Here is a 23963-nt window from a genome sequence, read left to right as displayed (position 1 = left end):
CAAAAATAAATAAACGTTGAAAAAAAAAATTAAAAAAAAAAAAAAAATCTCTCCCCAAGTGAAAAATTGATTTTACACTAATATCTCCATGCTGTTCCCAGAAAAGGGATTACAGCGTAACCAAAAACAGGTCACAGCGTTTCTCACCGACTGATAACATTCAAGCCCCATGAGTAGCTAGACCGGGACAGGCGCTACTAATGATTATAATTACTTCACTTATTCACCCTTCTCCTGGCCTTTTACGGGGACGGGGGGCAGGAGGGGTTAAGTGTGGGTAGAACAGAGAAAGAATCTGCTCAACTTAAGATGGTCTCCCATTATTTATAAAAACTTCGGTGCCTGCTAAACTCACATCGGCTAGAAAGCCCTGGGGAGGAGGAAACGTGTGATATCGTAACATCACCACTAACATCGTTCATGGGAAAACAGGACACTGGCCAGGCGCCTCGGGCCACCGGTGCCACGCTCCGTGCTGCGGGGGTGAGAGAGCAGGGGTGCAGAGCACGGCTCTGGGGCCAGGCTGGCAGGCTGGGACCCTGCACGGCCACATCCCAGCCGGGCGGCTTGGTGCCAGCGAGGCCTCGTCCCCCTCCTCGGCACGCTGGGGGTGAGGACAGCCTGCCTCAGAGGCTCGTTGGGACAAGCGCTCGGGGCGCCTGTGCAGGGCACGTTAGCACAGTGCCCGGGTGTGATGTGCGAGCCCCGAGCGCCGGCGTCCGTGATTATTGTTACCACCGTGCTTTGGGTACCACAGAGACCACTGCCACCAAATCCTCCTCTGGGTGGGGGCCTCCCAGACACGGTTTCTGGCCTCTACATGCTCCGGGCGTCCTACCGCAGCCCCTCCGAGGTAGGAGAGTTCCAGCCCGTGGCTCCTCCCCGCTCCAGGACTCCGCACGGTGCCCTCGCACCCTGCCACCAGGGACATCTCAATAACCCTGGCCTACCCCAAAGCCGGGGCGGTGGGCGGTCTCTGGCCAAAAGGAATTCCGTGGAATCCTGGCACCGCCCCTGTACAGTGCTGAGGCCTCAGCCAGTCACGGAGCCCTGGGCTGGAAGCCCCAGGAAACGCTTCCAAATCTTCACAATTTAGGACAACACCCCTTTCCACGAGGCTTTTCTGAACGCCGCGAGGGAAGGTTCCCAGCTGCCCTCCAGAAGGGACAGCACTGATGTCACGGAGGGCTCATGACTGACCCCCCCCCCCCCGCCTGTCCCAGCCACCCCTGGGTCTCAGGTGGCCACTCTGCACACGCTCCCTGCACGTCGACAGTGTCGTGGGGCATCAGAGAAAAAGGCAAATGAAAGCCGGAGCCGCCTCATGGCCCGGCAGGAAAAGGCGTCTACATCTTCACGGAGGAAGAGGCCACCCCAACCGGGGAGACCGAGGGAGCCTGGGCACCCCAACCCAGAACGAATTCCCCAAGCAAGAACTGGCGGGTGCCGGTTGTAAATGCAGGTCCCCGGGGCCCTTCCCAGGAGATCACGGCTCACTATGTGCGGGGTGGGGCCCAGGGACAGTATTTTTAACAAGCACACACCCAGGAGACTTTTATGATTCGCTAAGTTAGGAAAATACCGACACAGGGTGGTGGCTCCTGCGTGACGGGAAGCAAGGCTGATTTCTTCACCATTAAAACCAGGAGAGGTGAGAAACGTGCTGGGTACTGTATAGTTTCAAGAGCATGGGGGCCGGCGTGAGCAGGCGAAGCGACAGGAAACCCCAAGGCAAGGAAGCCGGTGGGACCACAGGGTTGGTCACCCGGGGAACTTCTCCACGGGTCCCGTGCCATCCTAAACAGGACCCCCACCGTGTCCTTCTGCACGCCTGGAGGGCGGGCACCACCCCACATCCATGACCGCCACATCCTGGTTTGCTTCGCCAAATCCCTCCGCCGTCACGTTCTTGGCCATCTCAAACCTTGCCCTCTCCCCACCCCCTAGCACTCGGCCCCCCTGCTCACCCCTCAAGGACAATTTCTTCTCCTACTTCCCCAGGAGAGTCCGTGTCACTAGCCGGAACTTGTCTTCGCTTCCCTATTATCCACCCGAACTCACTCCTGCCCTCTAGCCGGGGAGCCCGGTCCCTCTTCCCACTTCTGTGACTCAGACCTTCCTTCAGAATGACGCCCCTGGTCTCATGGACTCTCGCTCTCCCCACCCACTGCCACCTAGACGCAAGCTCAGGTCCCCCTAAGGGTGGGGAAAACCACCCCCTGAAACCTTGTCGTTCTGGCCACTGCCTGCCTCTTTCCTGCCCTTCTCAGCCAAGCATTTCCCAAGTTCACGGTCTCTGCTTCCACAATCCCAGGATTGGATTCCATATCCACATTTCCCGGAACGCGTTCCTATGTTCCGGCTTGCTATCGCCTCCGCTCAGAGGTAAGCATCGAGAGGGCAGGCATTTGGGGTATTCTGTTCACTGCCGTGTCCTTGGGGACTGGGACAGTGCCTGGCACAGAGAAGGTACACAACAGGCACTTGCTGTATGAATACGACATAACCGTGGCTTGCTCGCTTACTCATAGAGCATGCTGTTTCTCGCCGGGCCCATGAGAGCAGCGTCTCACATGTTCTGGCTCCACCTCTGTTCCTGGAACATCCATGTGCTTGACCACGGCGCGTGGCACCGACCCCGCAGCACGTAAACCTGGCCACATCCCTTCTACGTGTGCGCCCTGTGACCACTTGGCAGAGGGAGGCCCACGCTCCCCAGCCTTGCCCTGGAGTCTCTCCACGGGGCCAGTGCCCACCCCACCTGCCGCGGGCTGTTCACCCCTGGTGACAGTCCCACACTGGCCCAGGCCGGGTCAGGGCTCCTGCCTCTCCCACGGACCCCTCCTCTTTGCCCCAAGCGTCCACGGGGTGCCACCCCCTCCATTTGCCAATTACTACTCTTGACTGAAATGTTCCATTTCCACACCGATCTCCGGCCGGATCAAGGGGTGGCCTGGGGGAACTCCGGGGACCCCCAGCACCTCTCGCATGGCACAGGACTGAGAAAGGGCTGAGGCGGGCCTCAGTCATCCGTGCCCCTGGTTCCGCACGTCCAAACTGCCCCCCCCCCCCCAGGTGGCGTCCGGCTCCCTTCCCCCTCCCGGGCCAGGGTGATGCCGTTCTCGCCTCGACTCCTCCAGGACACGGCAAACCCAACTGCACTTTGGCCAGAAGCGACTTGAAACAAACCCGAAAGTTTACTTTGGAAAGGAGTTAATAATAAAAGTTGGAAGGCGTCTTTGGGACGATAAACACCTCCTTTCTCCTTTCTTCCAGCTTCTGGCACAGCACCTTCCCCTGGTGGAAATGCTTTCTGGGACACAACCGCAAGGCTCACGCCGATGGGGCCACCAAGTCCAAGGGCAGGGGGTGGACGGAGAGGGGGAAGAAAACTCCACAGGAAGCCAGAGAATGTGTTTCTCATCTACTGAAAGCAGGAACACCACTTCTATAATCTGCTCTCGTCGTTCTTGTAAGAGTCATGAGAGGCTCCCCTCTGAGAGCTGCGTTTTTAAAAGTTGGACACTCACGAAACCCTTGCACTTCGCCAGGCGGCCTGAGGTATGTCCCCTCAAGTTTCCAGAAGTGCAGAAGTACAAGGAACAGAAGTTACTCCGTTAAGTGTAGAAGGTTGTCAGAGCAGGCACGACGGGAATAAACATCTCTGAGAATGAAGTGATGTTATTAACGAAGAGAAGGCACTTTAAAAGATGTCTAAATAGCCAGGACTCTCAAATAAGCAGAAACAAAGAAAACGGCCGTTTCTTTCCATCCTTAGGTAGGGGGAAGTCAAAGGTTTTCGAGCTTATACAGCACAACTGGACTTTCGGATCGTAGCGTGAACCCTGTTAAATTCTGCATTTTAAACACAACACCCTCCTTTGAACAATGACCTATAAGCCATCTCACAAAGGACTGAGGGCTACAGACTTCCTGATAAACATATTAAGGCTCCCCGGGGGGGGGGGGCAGGGGGGAGCCAATCCCTCCTCTGATTGGCCGCAGTCATTTCAATGGGCTGAGACATATTTTATATTGAAAACTTTATTGACCAGCTAATGAGAGTCAGGGAAAGAGAAGGTTAGACATCGCAAATAAAGCAAACTTCTTCAGAAAACCATGAATGGCCTTTCCGGCTTTTTCACTACCATAGAAGTCACTTTTTAAAATTTTGCAATAAAAACCAGAAATAATTCTTCTTCTCGTCATTTCGAGGTAAAGCTCTGAACGTTTTCCTAACTTAGAGCTTAGAAGACACAATGATTATTTTTAAATGTCTGGTTAAAAATTAGAAAGTCTCAAAGGTAAGCCACAAGTATGTGAAACTCACCCTGAGCATTTCTATTTCTGGTCAAGCACCAAATAGGGTTCTAAATGAATGAATATATTCATCTTCACTTCTAACAAAAACGGCCAAATGCATTTACGAAATTAAAAAATTACTAAAAGAGAAATTCTTATTTTCTGTGTCTCATGAAACCTAGAGAAAATTTATAGAAATTAGTCTGATCTAAAGATCGGGCTCCTTTTCTCCTGCCGGTTTTAATCCAAAGAAGAAAGAAAGGAAATAAAAGTCTATTAAGAAATCCACGACAGCTGATAATGTGGGAAGACAGACTTAATATTGTTTGCTTAAGAGAAAGGTAAATAGCTCCAAATTCTTTTTAAAAAAATCTAAATCATTATTTTTTTTAAGGAAAATGTCCACTTAAAATATAAATACTAACAAAGGCTCTGTATTTTTTTTTCAAGATCTTCAGAATCCCTGAAATAATGCCTCTGCCAACTAAAACACCTACTATGAATTTAGTAATGGGTTATGCAAACATAAATTACGAGGCCAGACATTTTAAAAGGAAAAAAAAGGTGATTTATTGACGTGCTGGAGACACGGCAGGATAGAAGCACTATTTCAATTTTCCATATATTCCTCAACACTGCAGATGTATTAATGCGAAAAGAATTTCAAATAAAAATGACTCTCAGCTCTTCTGGTTCTAACATATCAGTTCAGTCACTTGAAAAGGGTTACCAAGGAACTCACTTCTCGCACTTAAAATCAAGGAACTGAATACAGTGAATCTAATTTGAAGTACAAATAAATTTGTAGTACAAAAAAATAGGTGACTGTTTCCCTTGCCTTAAAGGAGCAAAGAGAATTAAACCATAAGTTCTGTTCTCCACGGTATTAGCCCAACCTGTCCAGATCAAATTTTTTACTATTAACTTCACTCCTATTCACAGATCATTGGCGGGGGGTGGGGGTGGAGGGGTAGAGAGTCATATCACTGTGGGAACCAGCATTTTTTCTTTGCTGTGGCAAATTAATCATTTCAATATATATGAAATGCTTTTCCTGGCTTGTTTACATATAAACAAAATAAATAAAAATTTCCTCGTCGTCACTGACTTTTAATTAAAGGAAACAGAAGCTATCACCCTTTCCCGAACAGGTCATGGGAACTGCATTGGCTGATGAAAATCCCCGAACACACATCAACAGAAAAGGGATCTTCATTTTTCTTCGCCGTGCCAACAGTTGACAGCTTCACAAATGGTCATTTTCGAAAGCACACGTAACTGGCTGAACAAGCCTGTCTCAAAAACAGGCCGGAAAACGCTCTACTAATAAAGGGCGCACATTTTAAAATGCAAACATGAGAAGAACATCTCTGTATCTTGGCCTCGTGCGTTCCTCCCCAGAGGAGGCTGACCCGGGCTCGTACGTGCACACTCACACACGCACGCACGCACACAGGCTATGGGCGCCCGGCACTTTGATTATGTGAACACACCTGGCCCCAGGGAAACAGGCTGAGACCAGCCCCATATTTCAGACAAACCAAACAGCCAATAGACAGTAATGGCTTTAAGCTACTGATGGCCTGGGCCAAAAATGAAGAACCACTTAATCTTCTGAGCAAAACTGTCAATGTTGGGAGGCATGCAGCCGACCTTTCCCCCTGATCTTAATCACAGCCACCTATGATAACAGAGCGGGGTTTATTTTTGTGCCTGGCTCCAGACTACAATGATCAATCCTTCAGTTGGGACTATGCCGTATCCACACCATGAACGAGGGCAAGTGAAGAGGGTACCGTTCGTTTTCACGGATCCCTGCAGTCACGCACTGAATGAAATTCACCTAAGATCTAAATGAAGTGACTCCATCAGAACCCTCAACACTTTATAAAGTCTCTCCAAACGAATCTACAAATTCAGTGGGATCCCAGTACAAATGCCGATGGAATTTTTAGAATGGAAGTGAATAAATGATTCTGGAAAGTCATGCAGAAGTACAATCTAGATCATTCTGAAGAGCAGTGAGGACACTGCTCTACAGGATGCCCAGCCTTTAGCAATGAGACTGGGGAAAGGTGGACCCCACGGTAAATGGTTCTGGGATGAGGGGCTCTCAACGGACAGGAGCAAATCAGAGCATCACACAAACACATTACAGGCCTAACGTTAAAAGCAACACCAAAAAACTATTGAAAGAAAACACAGGAGGGGCACCTGGCTGGCTCGGTCAGAAGAGCATGCGACTCCTGATCTTCGGGTTGTGAGTTCGAGCCTCATGCTGGGTATAGAGATTACTTAAGTTTAAAAAAAAAAAAAAAACTTAAAAAGAAAGAAAAGAAAACACAGGAGACTGTCTTTATGACATAAGCATAGGGAAGACTTCTGAAATAAGATACAGAAAGAATGTAAACTAAACATCTAAAACTGGAAAACATTCGTCTGCACTAAAATTAAAATCTTCCAGCGACAAATGACACTAGAAACAGAGAGAAAAGACCGGCCACGGCCGGGGAGGAAATACCAGCAAGGCACACACAACAGAAGGTCCCGATTGAGAGTATTAAAACTGCCCACAGATCGGTGAGAAAACAGTCAAGGGCCAAGGAGATAAAATGAGCAAAGGATATGAGCAGTTAAAACACAAAAGACGACACCGTGCAGGCGAGTCATTCGTTGTCCAAGAGAGTGCTCAGCCACATCGGAAACGAGGAAATAACAGCAAAAATCAGTGAGGACCTGGCCGGAAGCTCGCCGGTGGGGGTAACGGCGTGCGCCACTGAGAGCGACTCTGTGGCCCACGGAGCTTTGCAAGCTGCGACCAGCGACCGCACCTCTGGATGTCCCCACCCCACAGAACTCCCCAGCACGAGCACCATGGCCAGTCAGTCCACGGCATCATAAGCAAAGAGTGTCAGCCGTGACCAGAAACCCACTTGCTGCCTCAGGGGCAACGGCTGCCATCTGCTGTGGTTCCCACACACGGCGGAACACCGGGTCACAGCTCGAGCGAATACGCGAGGTGCATACAGGCGGCACACAAGACTAACTCTCCGACACGTGAAAAAGGCCAGGGGTCAAAGGACATATACGTATATAGCAAGATACGGTTTGCACAGCACGGTTTGTATAAAGAGTAAAATCTGTGTACGCACACAATATCCACTGCTTACGAGGGCATAAACGTTGCCATGAATGCAAAAAGCGGACGGAAAGGAAACATCGGTTTTAGGATGCGGTTTACAGCTAAGGAAGAAGGTAGGAGAAGGAACAGAGGTAGGATCTGAGCTGTGTGTGTAAGGTGTTATTCCTATTTGAAAAAACGGGCATCAGAAGCAAATGGGCAAAATGTCAACATGGACCCGATCTTCAGGAAGGGCAAGAAAGTGTTGTTTTCCCCACTTCTCAGGATGCTAGAAATATTTCATAGAAAAAAAATAATTAAACCCAGGTACACAGCTTGGTGTACAAAAGGACTAAGTCACTGCAGGTAATATCCTGCGTGAGGCCCGTGAGTGGGGCCTGGGGGAGGCAGGAGGGCACAGACCTTCCGGGTCTTTCTGCCTCAGTGGCTACTCTCTCAGACGAGTTCTTAAAAGAAACACGGGACAGGGTCTGTTTGACGCAAAATGTTTTCAGGGGTGAAATGTGTCCCATACCTTCCGAATGCAGTCCTCGCGGCACAGCGTTGCGGGTGGCGAGGAACGTGTCAGGGGCTGAGGTCGGGAAGAGCCGGACCGTGGCCGGACGTCAGGATACCTGTCCCAGAGGCTCTTAGCGGTGGCCTCCTTGAAGCACCCCAAGTGCAGACTCAGCAGATGGATGAATAAGTATGAGGTCAAATCAGGGGGACCCGGCCGGCCTTCTGAAGCTAGAACGCCGGCCTTCTGAAGCTAGAACGGTGACCTTTCAAATGTGAAGGAGGGAACCACAGGGGGGTGGGGAGGGGTCCTGCAGTTGGAAGCTGCATCAGGCTGCAGTGATCCAGTCTTGTTCACCCGCTAAGTGCACTGGGAAGTGTAGCTGCTGGGGAGACTGGGGCAGGGGAGGGAGGCTCTGCGTGCCGGGACTGTAGCCGCCAGAGCTCGTAAGTGCTCCCCAAGGACCTGCTCTGGCACAGCCCTGCGGCCAATCGGCCCGGACTGGAAATCTCCAGCCAGCTTCTCCACTTATTAGCTGTGGTCCTTCCCCCTGCCCCTCCTCCTCTTTGAGCCTCAGTTTCCCGCTCTTTGCAACGGGGATAAACGACGTACTTATTTCACAGGCATCCTGTGTTAAATGAGCCGATACATCTAAAGCGTTCAGAACACTGTTCGGCACGCGGTGAAGGGCTCAGTAAGCGGCAGCTGCTGTTACTGGCTGTTACACACTGCTGTGTCCCTGCAGCGACCGGAGCCCTCAAAACAGAGCCGCCCGGGGACACCCACTGCACACCCAGTGGGATCGCCATGACTCTCAGCTGCATGCAAAATGAACTCAGAACAGAAAACCCCAAGAGGGCAAAGTAGGCGAGGCCTGCTAAGAAAGGGCCGCACCTAAGTCTGGAGCCACGGGGAGGGTGTGCAGGAGCAAGCTGGGGGCGCTTTCCGGAGGTCCGGTGCTCGGCCACACAGCATCATGCCGTTGCTCCTTTTTTTTTTTTTTTTTAATTTTTTTTTTTTAACGTTTATTTTATTTTTGAGACAGAGAGAGACAGAGCATGAACGGGGGAGGGTCAGAGAGAGGGAGACACAGAATCTGAAACAGGCTCCAGGCTCCGAGCTGTCAGCACAGAGCCCGACGCGGGGCTCGAACTCACGCACCGTGAGATCATGACCTGAGCCAAAGTCGGCCGCTTACCCGACTGAGCCACCCAGGCGCCCCTCATGCCGTTGCTCCTTTCTCAGATCCAACGACAGAAGAGACCTCGCTTGCTTGGATCAGAAACGCAGGCCCTGGCGGAGCCAGAATCAGGATCCAAGTGTCCAGATTCCCGAAAAACACACTCTTTAACTCTATCGACCATATCATGAGGTCTTCTGGAAAAAATAGTGGGCTACAGACAAAATTACCATGCTCTGCACGGCGGGCTCGTGACGCTCCTTGTAAACTTACTGTTTTTACGCAACTCAGGTTTGCCAGTTAAAACCCAGAGTGGGCACATTACTGCATCATCAACGTTCAGGGATTAGTTGCACCCACCCCAACCCGCAGCCCCCTGCCCCCGACCAATGAAAGAAAAACTCGAGACAACAAATCTCAGGGTCGGTGGGATGGCAGGTGTCTTTCCTTGACTGACGTAATTTCAAGACACAAGGGGAAACTTTGCTGTGCTCTGGTTTACGATAAATCCCAGCATGTCAGCTGCTGACTCCTCCCTGGGCACACTCCCACAGAACACACACACACACACACACACACACACACACACACACACACACGCACACACGCACACATGCACACGCGCTGTAGAAGTGCCTCACTTCGGAGTAATACTCAAAGTCGGTACTGTTTTCTACCAATAGAAGAGGCGCCGCTCACAGTTAAGTGGCGAAAAGTCAGCTTCTAGAAGCTAAAAGGAGACAGAGCAGCACAGTGGTTACGGCCTCATTCTCGGGAGCCTGCTGCCTGGTAGGCAGGTGACTGACGCGCGCTTAAGTGGCACTAACGGCACCCGCATCCTGGGGTGACAGTGAGGGGTCGTGAAGCTGGCATAATGCTGAGCTCTTCGGAAACAACGAAGTGTCAGTAAACGAGAGTTCGCCACAATTCCGACCAAAACATACGGCCTTCACGTTCAGCCGCCTTACAACCTGCACACAACCAGGGTGCCTATCGAGAAGACCGTCCCGAGAATGACCTCCTCCATTCAACATGCGTTTGGGCTGAGGTTACCATTACAGACTGGAAAGACGCGTTCCGTGCCACTCGGGAAGAATGGTTTCCACAGAGCAAGTCCAGGGGCAAGTACTTGCCCCATGAACAGCCAAGCTCAGCCAAAGGGAGAGAAAACGACCATCTCTATACAGAAACTGCTTTTCTTTCACTCAATTGACTCAAGTCCGCACTAGAAACTGGGTCTGTAGTTTTACAGACTGATAGGTCTACCCTGAGCTTTTAAGAGTACTTTGAAAAGTTCATTGTTCATTTATAGCTTTAAAATATGCGTGTGGGGGCGCCTGGCTGGCTCAGTGGGAAGAGTGTGTGACTCTTGAGCTCAGGGATGGGAGTTCAAGCCCCAAGCTGGGTGTAGAGATTATTAAAACAAAAACAAAAACAAAAACAAACAAACTTAAAAATAAAACACATTAGTGACCACAATTTCTCCTTTCAGAAGATTAGATTTTAATAATGCACATACAACATGCCGTTTATGGAGCCTCTACTATTTGCCAAGGTTATTCTGGATTATTCTACAACATGTTGTCTGACTCATAAGAACTCCGGGAGAGTTGTCATCACTCCCCGTGTTTGGACGAGAAGACGGGGGCCCAGAGAGGTCATACAACTCAGCATGGTCCCGACTAAACTTCATACCGCGTGAATCCAATTACAGGCTTTTCCTTTTGACACTTACTTGTCTGTTATACTTAAAATAGTCCTTTAAAGACTGCCAGACACACAAGGAGACGACACGCAGGCTCAGGAAGGAAAGGGAACACCAGCCCCATCCACGTTTCGGGGAGTGACCTGGACAGACGGCCCCACGGGGTTCACAGCTTGAAGGAAGCGTGGCCTGGGGTGGGGCGGCGGGTGGTGCGTTCTCCGACGCCACCCTGCCGCCCCTTGGTCCGGGCTCCTGGGTCACCAACACATCAAACTCAAAGATTAATTCTTCACTGATTACCTAAGAAGTCACTTTTCTGGGCCAAAGGCGACTGAACAAAATAAGGTAACTCTCATACTCAGAGGTCCATTGACCGAACTTTCTAATGTCCAAAGTGAATAGCATCCTGGTCTCAGAAATTAGAGGGACCGAATCTGTGGTTGGAAAGTAACTGAGTATCAGGAATAAACAAAGATGACCAGGCTTCGACCTAAAAGGAACTTGAGAGACCCCCCCCACCACCACCACCACCACTAACAACTTGCCCAAGTTCATCCTCTGTGGGGAGATACAAAGGGCCATTGTCCATCTTTGATTCAAAAAGCTGCCCGAACTCTCTGAAGAACCCTCACCCCATCCATACTCACCTGCTACCTTAGTGTCCTGTTTCAGTTCTGACCACCACCTTTAGGTACCCTGCGTGCCAGGTGCTTGCTGTGTTTACTTGGCCACTGTCTGCCTGCCCCCTAGGAGAGCTGGAACCTTCTCTCAGTGCCTGCTGTCTCCCCGAACCTCAGATTGCCCCTGGCTCCTGGCAAGGGCTCAGAACTACTTGTAGAACAGAGCGAGGGAGAAAAGAACACAGCACAGAAATGTTTACTGAGCACCTACTATATGCTCTGTTTACCTGAATTCATTTCACCTGCCTAGTAACCAGGACCTGATTAGTTCCGTGTATATATATGGGTCCGAATCTCAGAATGCTCAGTGACCTTGGTCAAGATCACCTGACCTGAGTATCTGTTCCACTCCTGGTGTGGGGCTGGACATTTACCTTCAAGGAATCTCACACACTTCTCACATGACCCCTGCATGCATGACCCCACATGCATGAAGGATGCAGGATATATTTCTGCAGAAGAAGAAGCTGAAGTTTCTGTCCCGATGCTACTGAGATCAACATGCAAATGAGCGATGGAGCTAGCTAGCACTGGATTCTCTCTCAAATGGTCCGTGCTCAAGCTAACTCCTCTGCTCCGGGCCTCCCCAGGGGCTTGGGGTCTGCTGCAGGATCTGGCAGGGACGCAGGGAGGAAATAGAGCCACCAGCCATTTACTGACCGGGGCTGAATTCGGTGCGATTTGCACCCATTACTCCATCACGCCCGAGGGCAGGTTTTCTCTCTGAGGGACCCCAAAGAAACGAGGAAATAACCTCTTGGGTTGATAAACTGGCTTAAAGAGTTTAATTGGTAACAGTTAAAAATCTCACTTTTAATCTTTAAACTTTTCCTAGTTAAAGTCTTATGATAACTTAACGGTGGGTGATTCTAGAATGATTAAACGTCCAAGTTTATTATTTGAGCTTTATCGTTTTGCCAGATACCGGAGTGGCCCTTTAGGAACCAAAGCGTTACCGCCGAAAGGAAAAATTCACCAGATACTTCTGGGGGGGGGGGGGGGGGGGGGGGAGGGTTTCTATGGAGTATCAGAGAGAACAAATGAATAATTTCCTACCCCCACAAAGAGCGGCATTAACAAAACAAAGTTAAATTGAGAGAAAAGTCACATACCGCAAAGTTTACCCTTTTAACGTGTGCAGTTCAGTCGTGTCTGACATTGTCCCAAAGTTGTGCCACTGCTACCACTAGCCAATGCCCGAACATTTCCACCATCCCAGAAAGAAACCTTGTGTTATTAGTCACACACCCCCCGCCCCCCCCCGCCCCGGGCCACTTCTCCACTTTCTGCCTCTTTGGCTTTGCCTCTTTCTTGACATTTTATAGACACGGGATCAGGAGGCATTTCATGTCTGGCTTCTTCTACTCTGTGTAATGTTTTCCAAGTTCATCCCTCTTGGAGCAGATGTCACTGCTTCATCCCTGTTGACAGCTGAATAACGTTCCTTTGTATGGACAGGCCACACTGTGTTTATCAACTCATCCCTCGGGGGACATTGGGGTTGCTGCTACTTTTTGGCTCTTTTGAATTATGCTGCTGTGAGCATTTGTGTGCAAGTTTTTGGGTGGACCTGTTCTCCATTCTCTTGAATATATACACACACCTAGAGGTAGAAAGGGTGGGTCGCAGGGTGACGCTATGTTTAACATTTTGAAGAACTGCCAAGGAAAGGCGTTCCTTGAATTCCTTTTTTAAAAAGTTCTATACACAAAAAAATAATAATAAAACTGAAGCATCAAATAAAATTTTACGAGCTGCCTGTCTGAGAAATGAATCTTGCAGGGTAATTTGCATTTTTAAGAATTCTCTTTTGTAAAGGAAAGATTTCCGAAGCAAATGCTATAAATATGGTAAGGCTTTTTCATGCTATGGTCGTCATCAAGTGCTCACTGTATCCAAAGTGCATGGCTCAAAACAAAGGCCTTGCCCATCAGAAGTGGGGCGGGGGGGGGGGGGGGCCGGGGGGGCTCAATAAATTAAGCTTCCGACTTCGGCTCAGGTCATGATCTCATGGCTGGGGGGTTCGAGCCCCGCGTCGACAGCTCAGAGCCCGGAGCCTGCTTCCTATTCTGTGTCTCCCTCTCTCTCTGCCCCTTCCCTGCTTGCACTCTGTCTCCCCCTCTCTCTGTACCCCTGCCCCCCCGCACTCTATCTCTCTAAATAAATAAATAAATAAATAAATAAATAAATAAATAAATACTAAAAAAAAAAAAAAAAGCGAGAGAGGGGCACCTAGGTGGCTTAGTCAGTTAAGTGTCCAACTCTTGATCTCAACTCAGGTCTGCAATTCACGGTCGTGAGTTCAAGCCCCACATTGGGTTCTGTGCCAGGCATGAAGCCTACTTAAGAAAAAAAAAAAAAAAAAAAGAAGCAGGAGAGAGTCGTTCTACCGGAGCTGCTGCAGGTTCCTGGACCCCCAACATGAGAAGTGTGTCGGCGGTGGGGGTTGTCCAGCTGGTGCCCAGCCTGCCTCCCTGGCCTGCTAGGCTTATAAGCCTCCTCCCCCATCACTGAGGGGCATGTCTGGTCCGCCCAGCTCTGTGAAAACCAGTCTGTCAATCGGCACTGTGGGTCTTCAATAAACCCACCGCTCCCACGTCCGACGAGACATGAGGAAACGTATGCCGGTGTTTCAGGCCTTTTGTGTGCATCGGTTGTAGATTCTTACAAGGACAGAGGCACGAAACAAAAGCTGAGTGGTCACTGAAGAGCCACACGGCCTCCGGACTCCGTCCGTTTGTAGAAGACGAAGAGCGGAGAATTCGCTCGCTACTCAACACAAACATTCCCAGCAGCTGCTAATAACGTCTCCGCACCGCTTTATAGTTTAAGAGGCACAGGGGGTCACGTGTGAGCCCCCCCCCACCCCGACTCCACGATGCAGTAAGTGATGCCGGAAGCACCCGGCCCCCCTCCAGCACCACACAGGGCACGGACGCCCCCACTGCTCACCGAGACCCGGCCACGCGGGCTCCAGGCGGCCCGTGCAGGACGTGTCCATTTGAGTTGCAACTTTATTTTTAAGTGACTCTCTTTTTCCAGGCTGAGTCACTCCCTGCAGTGTCTATATAAAGGCTGTAGAGGCAGTGACTAAATGCATTTGGGCCTGGGCCACAACTATATATTACTCCCCCCATCCCCCGGCCTGCTGGCTCCTCCTCTGACGGGGAGCACGGAAGGACTCACAGAGTTGGCAGTGTCGTCCTCACCTCGGCCACAGGGGACTGGGTGACCTGCGTGTGAGGGACACGACGCTGGGGCACACGCTTTCTCATTTCATTCTGAGGGTGCATCCTGATCAACAACTAGATGGCTGTGGCTTTCCTGAAGAAGGTATCCCCTCCTGGGCCCCCCTGGGTCCCCCCTGCCGGAGGTGGGAAGGGATCCACAGCCCTAGTTACGGTTGTACGGAGGGACAGCACGAGATTCCTTTCCAGGTGGTACCCCAAGATGACTCCTGACTTTTGGGAACAGTTTCCCAAGAATGAAAAATTCAGAGCAGCGAACCAACAAGGGGCGAACCAAGATTCTGCCACTCAGGAAATGAATGCCAGCGAGCAGGCGGTCAGGTCAGCCTTGAAGAGAATGTTCCCTGTCAGGGAGCCGGGTGTGCGGCTGGCATCGGGCCCAGGACCACCTTCCAGCGTGGATGGCGAGGGAGGGAGGGGCGGTCAGTCCCGGGGTTGACCCCAGGCAGCTGTGCCCACGACAGTGAGGGCCGTGACAGGAGAAGACACGCCATGGCACTCGGGCAGGAGGGACGCGGAAAACTACGACCCTGACGATGACCGCCATGGGCCGGGTTTCACGATGATTAACGCTCTCGAGGGCAAGACATGTCGAGGTACAAGTACGTCGGGACAAAAAGGACCATCAAGAGTCCCTAAACGGCAGCCCCAGTTGACATGGCCCCTTTTATAGGAAACATGAATCAACCCGGCCAAGTTGGGCAGACAAGTGCCTAAGACCGACTCTGGGGTAGCAGCTGGACACAGACAGGGCAGAAGTGAGTTCTGAGGGTGGTTCTGTGATGAAATCGCTGCGCCCCTGCTCCCTGCTTCCCCTCCCCACCCCCCACGAAGGATGGTTCCTCCCTCACTGAAAAGAGCAGGAACAGAACAAAACAAAGCCCATGCTCCTTGTAGAATGGAGTCTGACACTGAGGACCTTTCTTCTGAGAGTCGAGCATTCCATCCAAATAGCATGGCGGTGAGCTGGGCCTGCTGTCCGCCTGCAGGCGCCCCGGGACCTCCCTGGAAGGGCCCGCGCCTCACTCAGCCTCAGAGCCCGGCAGTTAAGAGCACGGACTCAGTGGCCACACCGCCTGGGCTCACGTCACCGCCTGGCCAAGTAGTGGAAAACTTAACTGATGGGAGAACAAGAAAAAGGAATCCCTGAGTGGAATCGTGAAACCCTAGCGCTGTCCCAGACTTTCCAGAAATGACTGTTTCCAGGAGTGCGGAGCGGGCCCGGCCTCCCAGGGCCAGTTGTGGGCAGTGCCCACGTGCTTCCACGTCCCTGCTGACCCAGTCCGCAGTCGGCTTCGTTGACGCGAATGCCATCCGAGGCCTCAAAGGTCATCCCGGCCTGTACCTGGGATCTCTGATCAGGGCAAGAGCAAAGCAGAAGGCGAGCACTTTGTGGCATACAATCTTCAAGAAAGCCACCACCGTCCTTCCTGCACATACTGCCACTAGCCTAACCTCCCCCTTCACCACCCTCCTCCTGTCTCCCACCCCTACCCCCAGTGCCCTCCAGATGTGGCACACTGAGGCCGCAGATGTGCATCTCGGGGACTGTGTTCTAGGCCAGGGGCTTCCGGGTGAGCTTCAGCGGGTCCAGGAGAAACTATGCAAGCGCGTGCATTTCTCAGGGGAGGAAGGAGGTCCTTAACACCCACCGGTGTTTCAGAGACTGAGAACCAAGGCCCAACAGGGGCCCTGTTGACCTACAACAAGGGTTACTGAGGCACATGGGGCTGAGACCTTTACCACGGATAGAAGAGTGTTTCTGGGGGGGAAGTCTACATTCAGAAGATTCCAATTATAACATCTTAGCACTTAACATGCCAGATCAAGATGTTCAACTTGCTGGTAAGAAAGATAAGGAACTCTTTAAGAACAAGGATAGGGTTGTATCCTCAGGGCGGAACCATCTGGCACATGGAAGGTGTTCCAAAAATATTTGCAAAATGATTACCTGTCACCACAAACCAACTTCTGAAATACTACGAGCTGAAACTACCTGCATTTGTTGTGGGTTTTTTTTAAATGTTTATTTATTTATTTTGAGAGACACAGAGAAAGAGAGAGAAAATGCTCGTACGAGCAGGGGAGGGGCAGAGAGAAAGGGAGAGAGAATCCCAAGCAGGCTCCATGCTGTCAGCACAGAGCCCCACTCAGGGCTCAATCCCATGAACCGTGAGATCATGACCTGAGCTGAAATCAAGAGGCGGATGCTCAACAGATTGAGCCCCCCCAGGAGCCCCTTTGTTATGTTTTTTTTTTTTTTTTTTTTTAAGTTCCCCGAGCTGGCTTTGAGAAGCAGAAATCAACTACATCTAATGTGCTCCGTACTCTATGTCCCAAGCTCATACTGGTAACAAACACGCCCTGGACTCGAGGTTCCAGGCTTGTGTGGAGCCCTCCACACGCTCACACACACACACAAATACACAACATATGCATGCATGCATGCATACACACACACACACACACACACACACACACACACAGCAACCCCTGTGAGCTGGGCCCTATCATCACACTTTTGACAGGTGACAACGCTGAGACTCTGGGAGGTGAAGTAATTCACCAGTGCCACGAGGCAGTAAGCCACCGGAGGTGATACACACGGAAAGTGACAGAATATAGAAATATCCCCCCAGTCTTTTACGTTCACCTAATCAATTATTAATCCAATAGGGAAGGGATGTTTCATTCCAAAATTAAAATTAAAAACCATTTTTCTTTGAAAGGGGCTTTTTTTGTTTGTTTGTTTTGAATCAGAACAATGTCTACCACTTTTTTTTGGAGTAATTGCAACCATCTTCAAATTGACCACAATTTGGGGGTTAAAAAGATGTAAGCAGTAATATCAACTGACCGTGAAGGGATTAATCTAATGACACAAAATGGAAACTTAAAAGAAAAAATGCACCATACACGAAAAACCTTCAGGGCTCTGGCCACCGCGGCACCTTTCACTCTGTGCTCCCGGGGCTCATCCCGTGTGGAAGGACCTGCCCGCTGGCTCTGAGGCCTCCTGCACAGACCCCCTTTCCCTCTGGACTTGAGCTTCCCCAGCTACCCGTGGGCAGGGCCAGGTTGGAAAATAGAAACTCCCTGTTGGGAGACCAGCACACTCGCCTCTGACTTTTCTCTGGTGCCCTCATCCTGCATAATAGATTCACTAAACATTCGATGGATGCTAGGAGCGCATTATCTTCTTCCCCAGAACACAGAGGGGGGACTCCCGCGTGCTCATCAGCAATCAGCACACCAGGTACAAACCAGTCACAGCGCTGGCCACCCGCCCTGGAACGAGGGCCTCGTCCTCACTCGGCCAACTTTCTGAGGTGTGGAGATCCTGGTCTGTGTCCCCCTAAGGAAGATGCCTCTCCTGCCAATGAGCCAATTTTTTTTTTTTTTTTTAACCCCTGAGAACAAGCTCTAAGCAACCTTCACTTTTATGTCCAATCTCTCAAAGAGTTTCCTCGACGGTAAGTGTGAATTGATTCCCTCCGTTGCTGAACGATCCGTCCAGTAGTGTAGTCACAAGAGGGGACCGATGTTGGAAAACCGTGGGGGCCCCTCTGCACTGTGACCCCAAACAGACAATTCAATATCCCCTGTGGACCCCAGGCCCCGCACTCACTAGAGTCCCGACACGTGCCACCAGACCCCCACACGCGTGTACCCTCCCCCTCCACGAACCCCGGAGGACTTGGCTATAGCTACGCCCCCACCCCCGTTCTGGCCTCACGTGGCTTCACTATTTACACGGGATTCTGGCCGGCTGGTGGCATCAGTGAACCTATCTCCCCTATCAGTTCTCGCCTCAGGGTTCCCAAAGGGACCCCACACAGATGTCGTGGACGGTCCTGGGATAGAAAGAGCCGAGAGAAGGGGGCGGGAGCCGCAGGGGGCGTCACCCTTCCCGGCTTCCTGGAAATTCCTGTTGCAGTGAGACTCTCCTCACTGCAGCAAGAGTAGCCTGAGTGAGCACTTAGCCTGGACCAGCTGGCAGAGGCCAGGAGCAAGCAGCACAGAAACCTTCTGTCCCCTTCCGGGTGTTTCTGGGCCCCTCTTCTCCACGGAAGACAGGGTCTAAAACTGTGCTTTGGAAAGAAATGCTCCAAATGGCATTTATGAACCACACTGCTTCTCCCCCAAGCCTCTTCCAGTGACTGAGATTAGGAGATAAAATGCTGCGTGTTTCGGAGGGGGAGGGCTCTTCAAGCTGTGTGAGCTGGTCTCCCATTTCCATGTCAGGGGAGGGGCCATACCCTCAGTGGCCGGAGGGGAACGCACCCCCTCGGCGGGCCCCCGCCCCCACAGCTGACAGGAGCCTGGGACTCGGAACATCCAGGAATCCGGGTCTCTGCTGCTCTTCATAGTCCCGACCATGGGACAGATTATGTTTACTGAATTGTCTGCCGCCTCGGAAGGATGACCTTGACCTTCTGTTTTAGATTTTCCAAGGAAAATGGTCACCAAGGGAAGGGCAGTAAGAACACGGGGCAGAGGATGACAGCTCACTATGGGAACGGTACGAAGGGTGGCTCGAGGGACAGATGTGAAGGGCGCCGGCCAGGGGAAAACAGGAGTCAAGGACAAGGATGAGAGCTCGGGAAACCCCACAGTGAGACCCTCCAGGAAGGCCTGCTCTGAAGTGGCCTTAGAGAAGGAAAGTAATTAGAGGAAGGCAGTCCTAGATCCTGTCTTTACTCAACACAGAGCAGAGCGGATCCCCGATGCCACATGGAAGGCGGTAACCAGGCCCGAATCTCTACAATGTGCACCTGTGCTTGGATAGGACGGGAAGATCCCCGTTTAAGGGAGGGGGTGAGGGCAAGCAGTGGATCTAAAATTTAAAGCCCTTAGGTGGGTCTGCCCCTAAAGCCCCCTTTCTTCCCGCTGGGCTATCGTGTTTTCTCCCCAAATATTTATTCTGAAAACAGAGGGTTAAATGATTTGTTTCCCAAAATGACTCACAATAGCACACCCCCTCAAGCAGCAAGCTAGGCGGTACACTTGACACGGGTCTGCCCTTGAAAGTTCCAATCACGCATCATTTTTCAGGAATATTATGAAAGTCTGGGGCATGCCTCCCAGAAAGCAGCTTTCCTTCCAGACCTGATCCTTTGTCCTGCACGGAAGAACGTGGGCAGTCCGCTCTCGTCTGACGGGAGGGTGCAGGAGACTGGGGCGAGAGCCCGCGGCCCGAGAACTGTCGTGGGCCAGCCTGGCAGAAGCTCCCCGAAAGCAATTCCCACGTCTGTCCAATGGTCTCTAAAACCCTCCTTGCTTTTCGTTTCTTACAAACCCTTGGACAGGGACCGGGGGGGCCAGGGGCCTCGAAAACAGACTGGGAAAATGCTGCCCGAGGCCCTCTGAACACGGCCTTTCAAACGTGTACTTACAAGAAAAAAAGAGGAGCCCACGAGGAGCACATTTCCAGTGCCCTTTAAAGCGTATTTCAGGAAACAGAGGCGTTTAACAGGCCCTACCGGACTAAATGTCTGTTCGACAAGAAGGATCGGCACATCGCGTCCTCAGAAGTGTGCAGCCTCAGACAGGGCAGCAGGGAAGGGGCCCTCTGAGGACCCCCCGCATCCCCTCCCGCTACGCTCTCGTGCTCAGGGCTCCTGCAAGGACTCGGGGTCACGTGCTAACAGGCGTGGGCACGGAGCGTGGGGGCTGGAGCCCCGAATGGGCCACGCAGCCGGCCACGTGCTCTCGCACACCCAAGTGGGTCAGCAGGCGCATCTGGAATTAGCTCGTGCTCTCCTGCGTTCAGACAACCGACCGACGCCCGAGGGCCCCCAGCCCGCCGCGAGGCACGCAGTCTGCTGGGGGCGAAATGCTTACAAACACAGCTTCTGAATATGTCCGAGGGCAGGGAGACCCCTCTCAAAGACACCTGGATGGTCCTGCGGCCTCACCTCTGGAGTGTTCTTCTTGAACTCTCGGCTCTGCTCGATAAGCCGCTTTCTGGACTGCTCGCTTTCATCTTGCCGGTTCGCCAGTACTGTTGCGGTGGCATCGAGTTCCCTCTGTCGAGAGAGACACAAAGGAAGACAAGGTTGTCACTGCTGCTTCGTACCAGAGGGGATCGTATCTGCATTCGACCAGAACCCGGGAGAGCCCCCCCCCCAACCAGGGCTCTGGGGGTTACCAACTCCCGGGCAGAGGAGGGGCTGGGGCCGCAGAGGGGAGTGGACACACTCGGACAGTTGCCATCGCCCCGTGCGCACGTCCCGGAACACCACGCTCCCCCGGCTCGATGTGCCGTGGGTCCACACGCACCTCACAAATGACTGCTTCGGGGACAGAACACGCAGACACGTTTTTCTTTGCTAAAGCCAGCGTCAGCCCAATGCCCTGATGCCGTCTAACATACTTTATTTTTATTTGGAGAGAGAGAAAGAGAGCGAGAGCTGGGGAGGGGCTAGGAGTGCGAATCCCAAGCAAGTTCCACACTGTCAGCACAGGGCCAGATGCGGGACTCGCACCCATGAACTGCGAGATCACGACCTGAACCGAAATCAAGAGATGGACGCGTAACCCACTGAGCCACCCAGGCGCTCCTGGTTTCTGTTCTTAGCAAGCTTTCCCTCTTGCCCAGTCTCTGTGCCCTGATGACTCTGCTTTACTCTGGGCTTCTCGCTGGGGCGTGCTATTCGTCTGTCTTCAACAGTGTGGGCCTGGGGGCTTGTGTGCTGATAACTGGGTCTGCTTTCATTTAACAGTACATATTGTGGGTTTCAGAGAGGTGAGGTATCATGCCCATAACCTGTGACTAGTTTTCAGGAGGGACCTTTACGGGGCAAATTCCAAGAATAATGATTTGCAGGATGCAGTCAACTTTGGGAATGGGGCACCTGGTAACAACAGCTATTCTCAAGCTACTGTCCTTGCATTGAAACTCTGAGAGCCACCAGGGCCGGGTGCCCTGTAAGAAGAGGACCTCGGCTCACACAACAAAATAACGCTCAGAGCATCAGAGAACCTGTGCCCTGGCCTCGGAAATTCTGGGAGGAGCTGCCAACGGGATCCGTTTCAAACAAGCCTGCAGCAGATGGGCCCAGAGCGGTGTCCCAAGCCGACAGCAGGGGCACAAGGACACGCTGCCGTAGCCACCAAAAGGCCCATTTTCTTGCCCAGCGGCCTCAGTTACTAAAGACACACACTGGCATCTTCTGATTAGGATTCGATGTGGCTGTTGCGCATGGCTTCTCCGTGGTATGCCCCATCCCCTGGGGCCCGGCAGGGCAAGGACCCAATTGAGGACTGAAGAGCGAGGCAAATCAGACACAGAGATCCTTCCACAGACATCCGGGAAGCACGTGAGTCTCCCCCTCTCCCCCTCCCCCACCCCCACCCCCTATGAGGTTTCACCTGCTTCCCTTTTTGGCGGAAGTAACCGGAGGAGTTTGGTGGGGCCTCCTGATGGGCACTTCACTTGTACAGTATGGGGCGGGTCACTGCCAGAGAGGACGACAGGGCACTGGAGCCACATCCAGCGTGGTGTCGACTTGGAAATCATAAGACGGTTTTTACTGAGGGGGTGGGGGGTGGGGGGTGGGGAGGGGGAGACACTCCCCACCGCACTCTCTCTCCCCTGTCGTGTTTCTGGCATTACAGCAAATCTTGAGCAAACAAGTCCAAAAGAATAACATGGGCTAGAATTCAAGAACAGATGTCAAAGCTACTGCAGAAAAGAGGGAAACACTGCACATTTTGATAGACCACATTTGAAACACATCCCAGTCGAGTGAAGGCAGGGAAAAAAGAGCAACCGAAACGAATGTGGTGATGCGGGGATGGAGACGGAGAAGAGAGAGCAATCGCAGATAAGCAGAAGGCTTTTCAAAAATATAAACAATCTGGTAAGGAGGAGGACTTAGACGGCTATATTTAAGCAGCAGGAGCAGAAGTTATAAAAGGAGGCTTCAAGAAGTGGGGAGAAACGCCAATATTGAAACATGACAGAAAAAGTAGAGTTGATGTTTTGTTCTAATCGCCCGCAGATGCAGAAAACTTGGGCACTGACTGCTTCCAAAGAAGACCTAAATTCCAGGGCGGGGGGGGGGGGGGGGGGCCGTCCACCCAATCAGCCATAACCCCAGCAGGGAGGGGGGCACAGAGGGGACTGTGGTCCCAGCCCTGACCCCCACCTTCCCACCTAGAGGGACGAGCGTGGGGACAGTGGGGCAATGCTGCGGAAGACGTGACAGAGCACACGGTCCCCTCGGGTCCCTGCATGCCCCACACGCTGAAGTCCGACCCAGCCCACAAGATCCATGGGCACATCCATCAGAAAACCCCACCAGGGAGGGCTGAGTCTGAGACAGGACCCTTGATACAAGGCAGCGAACCCACCTTTGTCACGGGGCCACAGGGCCAGTGAGCCTGGGGTGACGTACTGCTGGCAGTCGGGGACCCCCCGGGGGGCCGCCACACTCCCTTCCCCACGCGTGCAGACATACGCAGGTCCACATGAGAAACGAACGCGAGTCTCCAGATTTAATACCGTGCCTCGGCCCGCCAGCACAGAAACCGACCAGCACCGCCAAGGAGGACAGGCTGGGCTTGCCCGGCCCCGGGGTCTGGTTGGTCAGACTTAGGGCTCGCGATCTTTGGCCAGGTCCCTTACAAAACCACTACGAGGCCTTCTGAAGGACACGGAGGCTTTGTACGGTTGTTGGGACGACGCAGAGAAGAGATGGCTATTAAACATAAGCCAAATACTGTTTTATTATCTACCCGGCCCGCCTATGCTCAAAGTGTCAAATACAATGACACATTAACAAGGGAATTTAATGTGTTTACGGGAGGTGGCGGTGGGGGCCTAAAATACAGAACCCTCAGTCCCGGAGTCACTGGTCACGTGTAAAAAAGAGCATGGAGGGTCCCCACACCTGAAAGGCACTCAAAACTCGCCAAGAGAAAACAAAAACCAAAAACCCACACCTGGGAATCAACCAGTGTCCAATGAGAGCGTGTTGGCATACCCACTCAAGGATCATTCTGCAATGGTAAGAAAAAGTCCCACATGTGCTAGGAGATGGGCTGATCTTTGAGATATATTTAAGCAAAAAGAGCAAAGTGCAAGAACAATGCCAGTATTGTTTAAAAGAGTATCTATACATATGCTTGCATAAGCTTTGATTGTCTCCAGAATGATACAAAAGACACTTGTAACTGCTTGGCTCTGAGAAGGCGCTGGGGGGG

The 23963-nt window shown here is 52.0% G+C and overlaps 1 protein-coding gene across 3 annotated transcripts in view; it reads right to left on the bottom strand.

The window, feature by feature from the left end:
- The window catches only part of CUX1 (cut like homeobox 1), a 371970-nt gene that overhangs the window by 273504 nt on the left and 74503 nt on the right, over nucleotides 1-23963 (bottom strand). For 2 of the 3 annotated variants that reach the window (XM_040456057.1, XM_040456056.1), the window contains exon 2: nucleotides 20672-20782. In XM_040456057.1, the coding sequence (XP_040311991.1) occupies nucleotides 20672-20782 (111 nt within the window). Of the gene's footprint in view, nucleotides 1-20671; nucleotides 20783-23111; nucleotides 23392-23963 lie in introns of those variants that run through there. The other variant, XM_040456058.1, reaches the window with a different exon arrangement.

This window comes from Herpailurus yagouaroundi, unplaced genomic scaffold (genome assembly GCF_014898765.1).
Source record: "Herpailurus yagouaroundi ecotype Mexico unplaced genomic scaffold, PumYag 216, whole genome shotgun sequence".
NCBI lineage: Eukaryota > Metazoa > Chordata > Mammalia > Carnivora > Felidae > Herpailurus > Herpailurus yagouaroundi.
The sequence above is the reverse complement of the archived record's forward strand: the minus strand, read 5'-3'. Positions and strand labels throughout refer to the sequence as shown.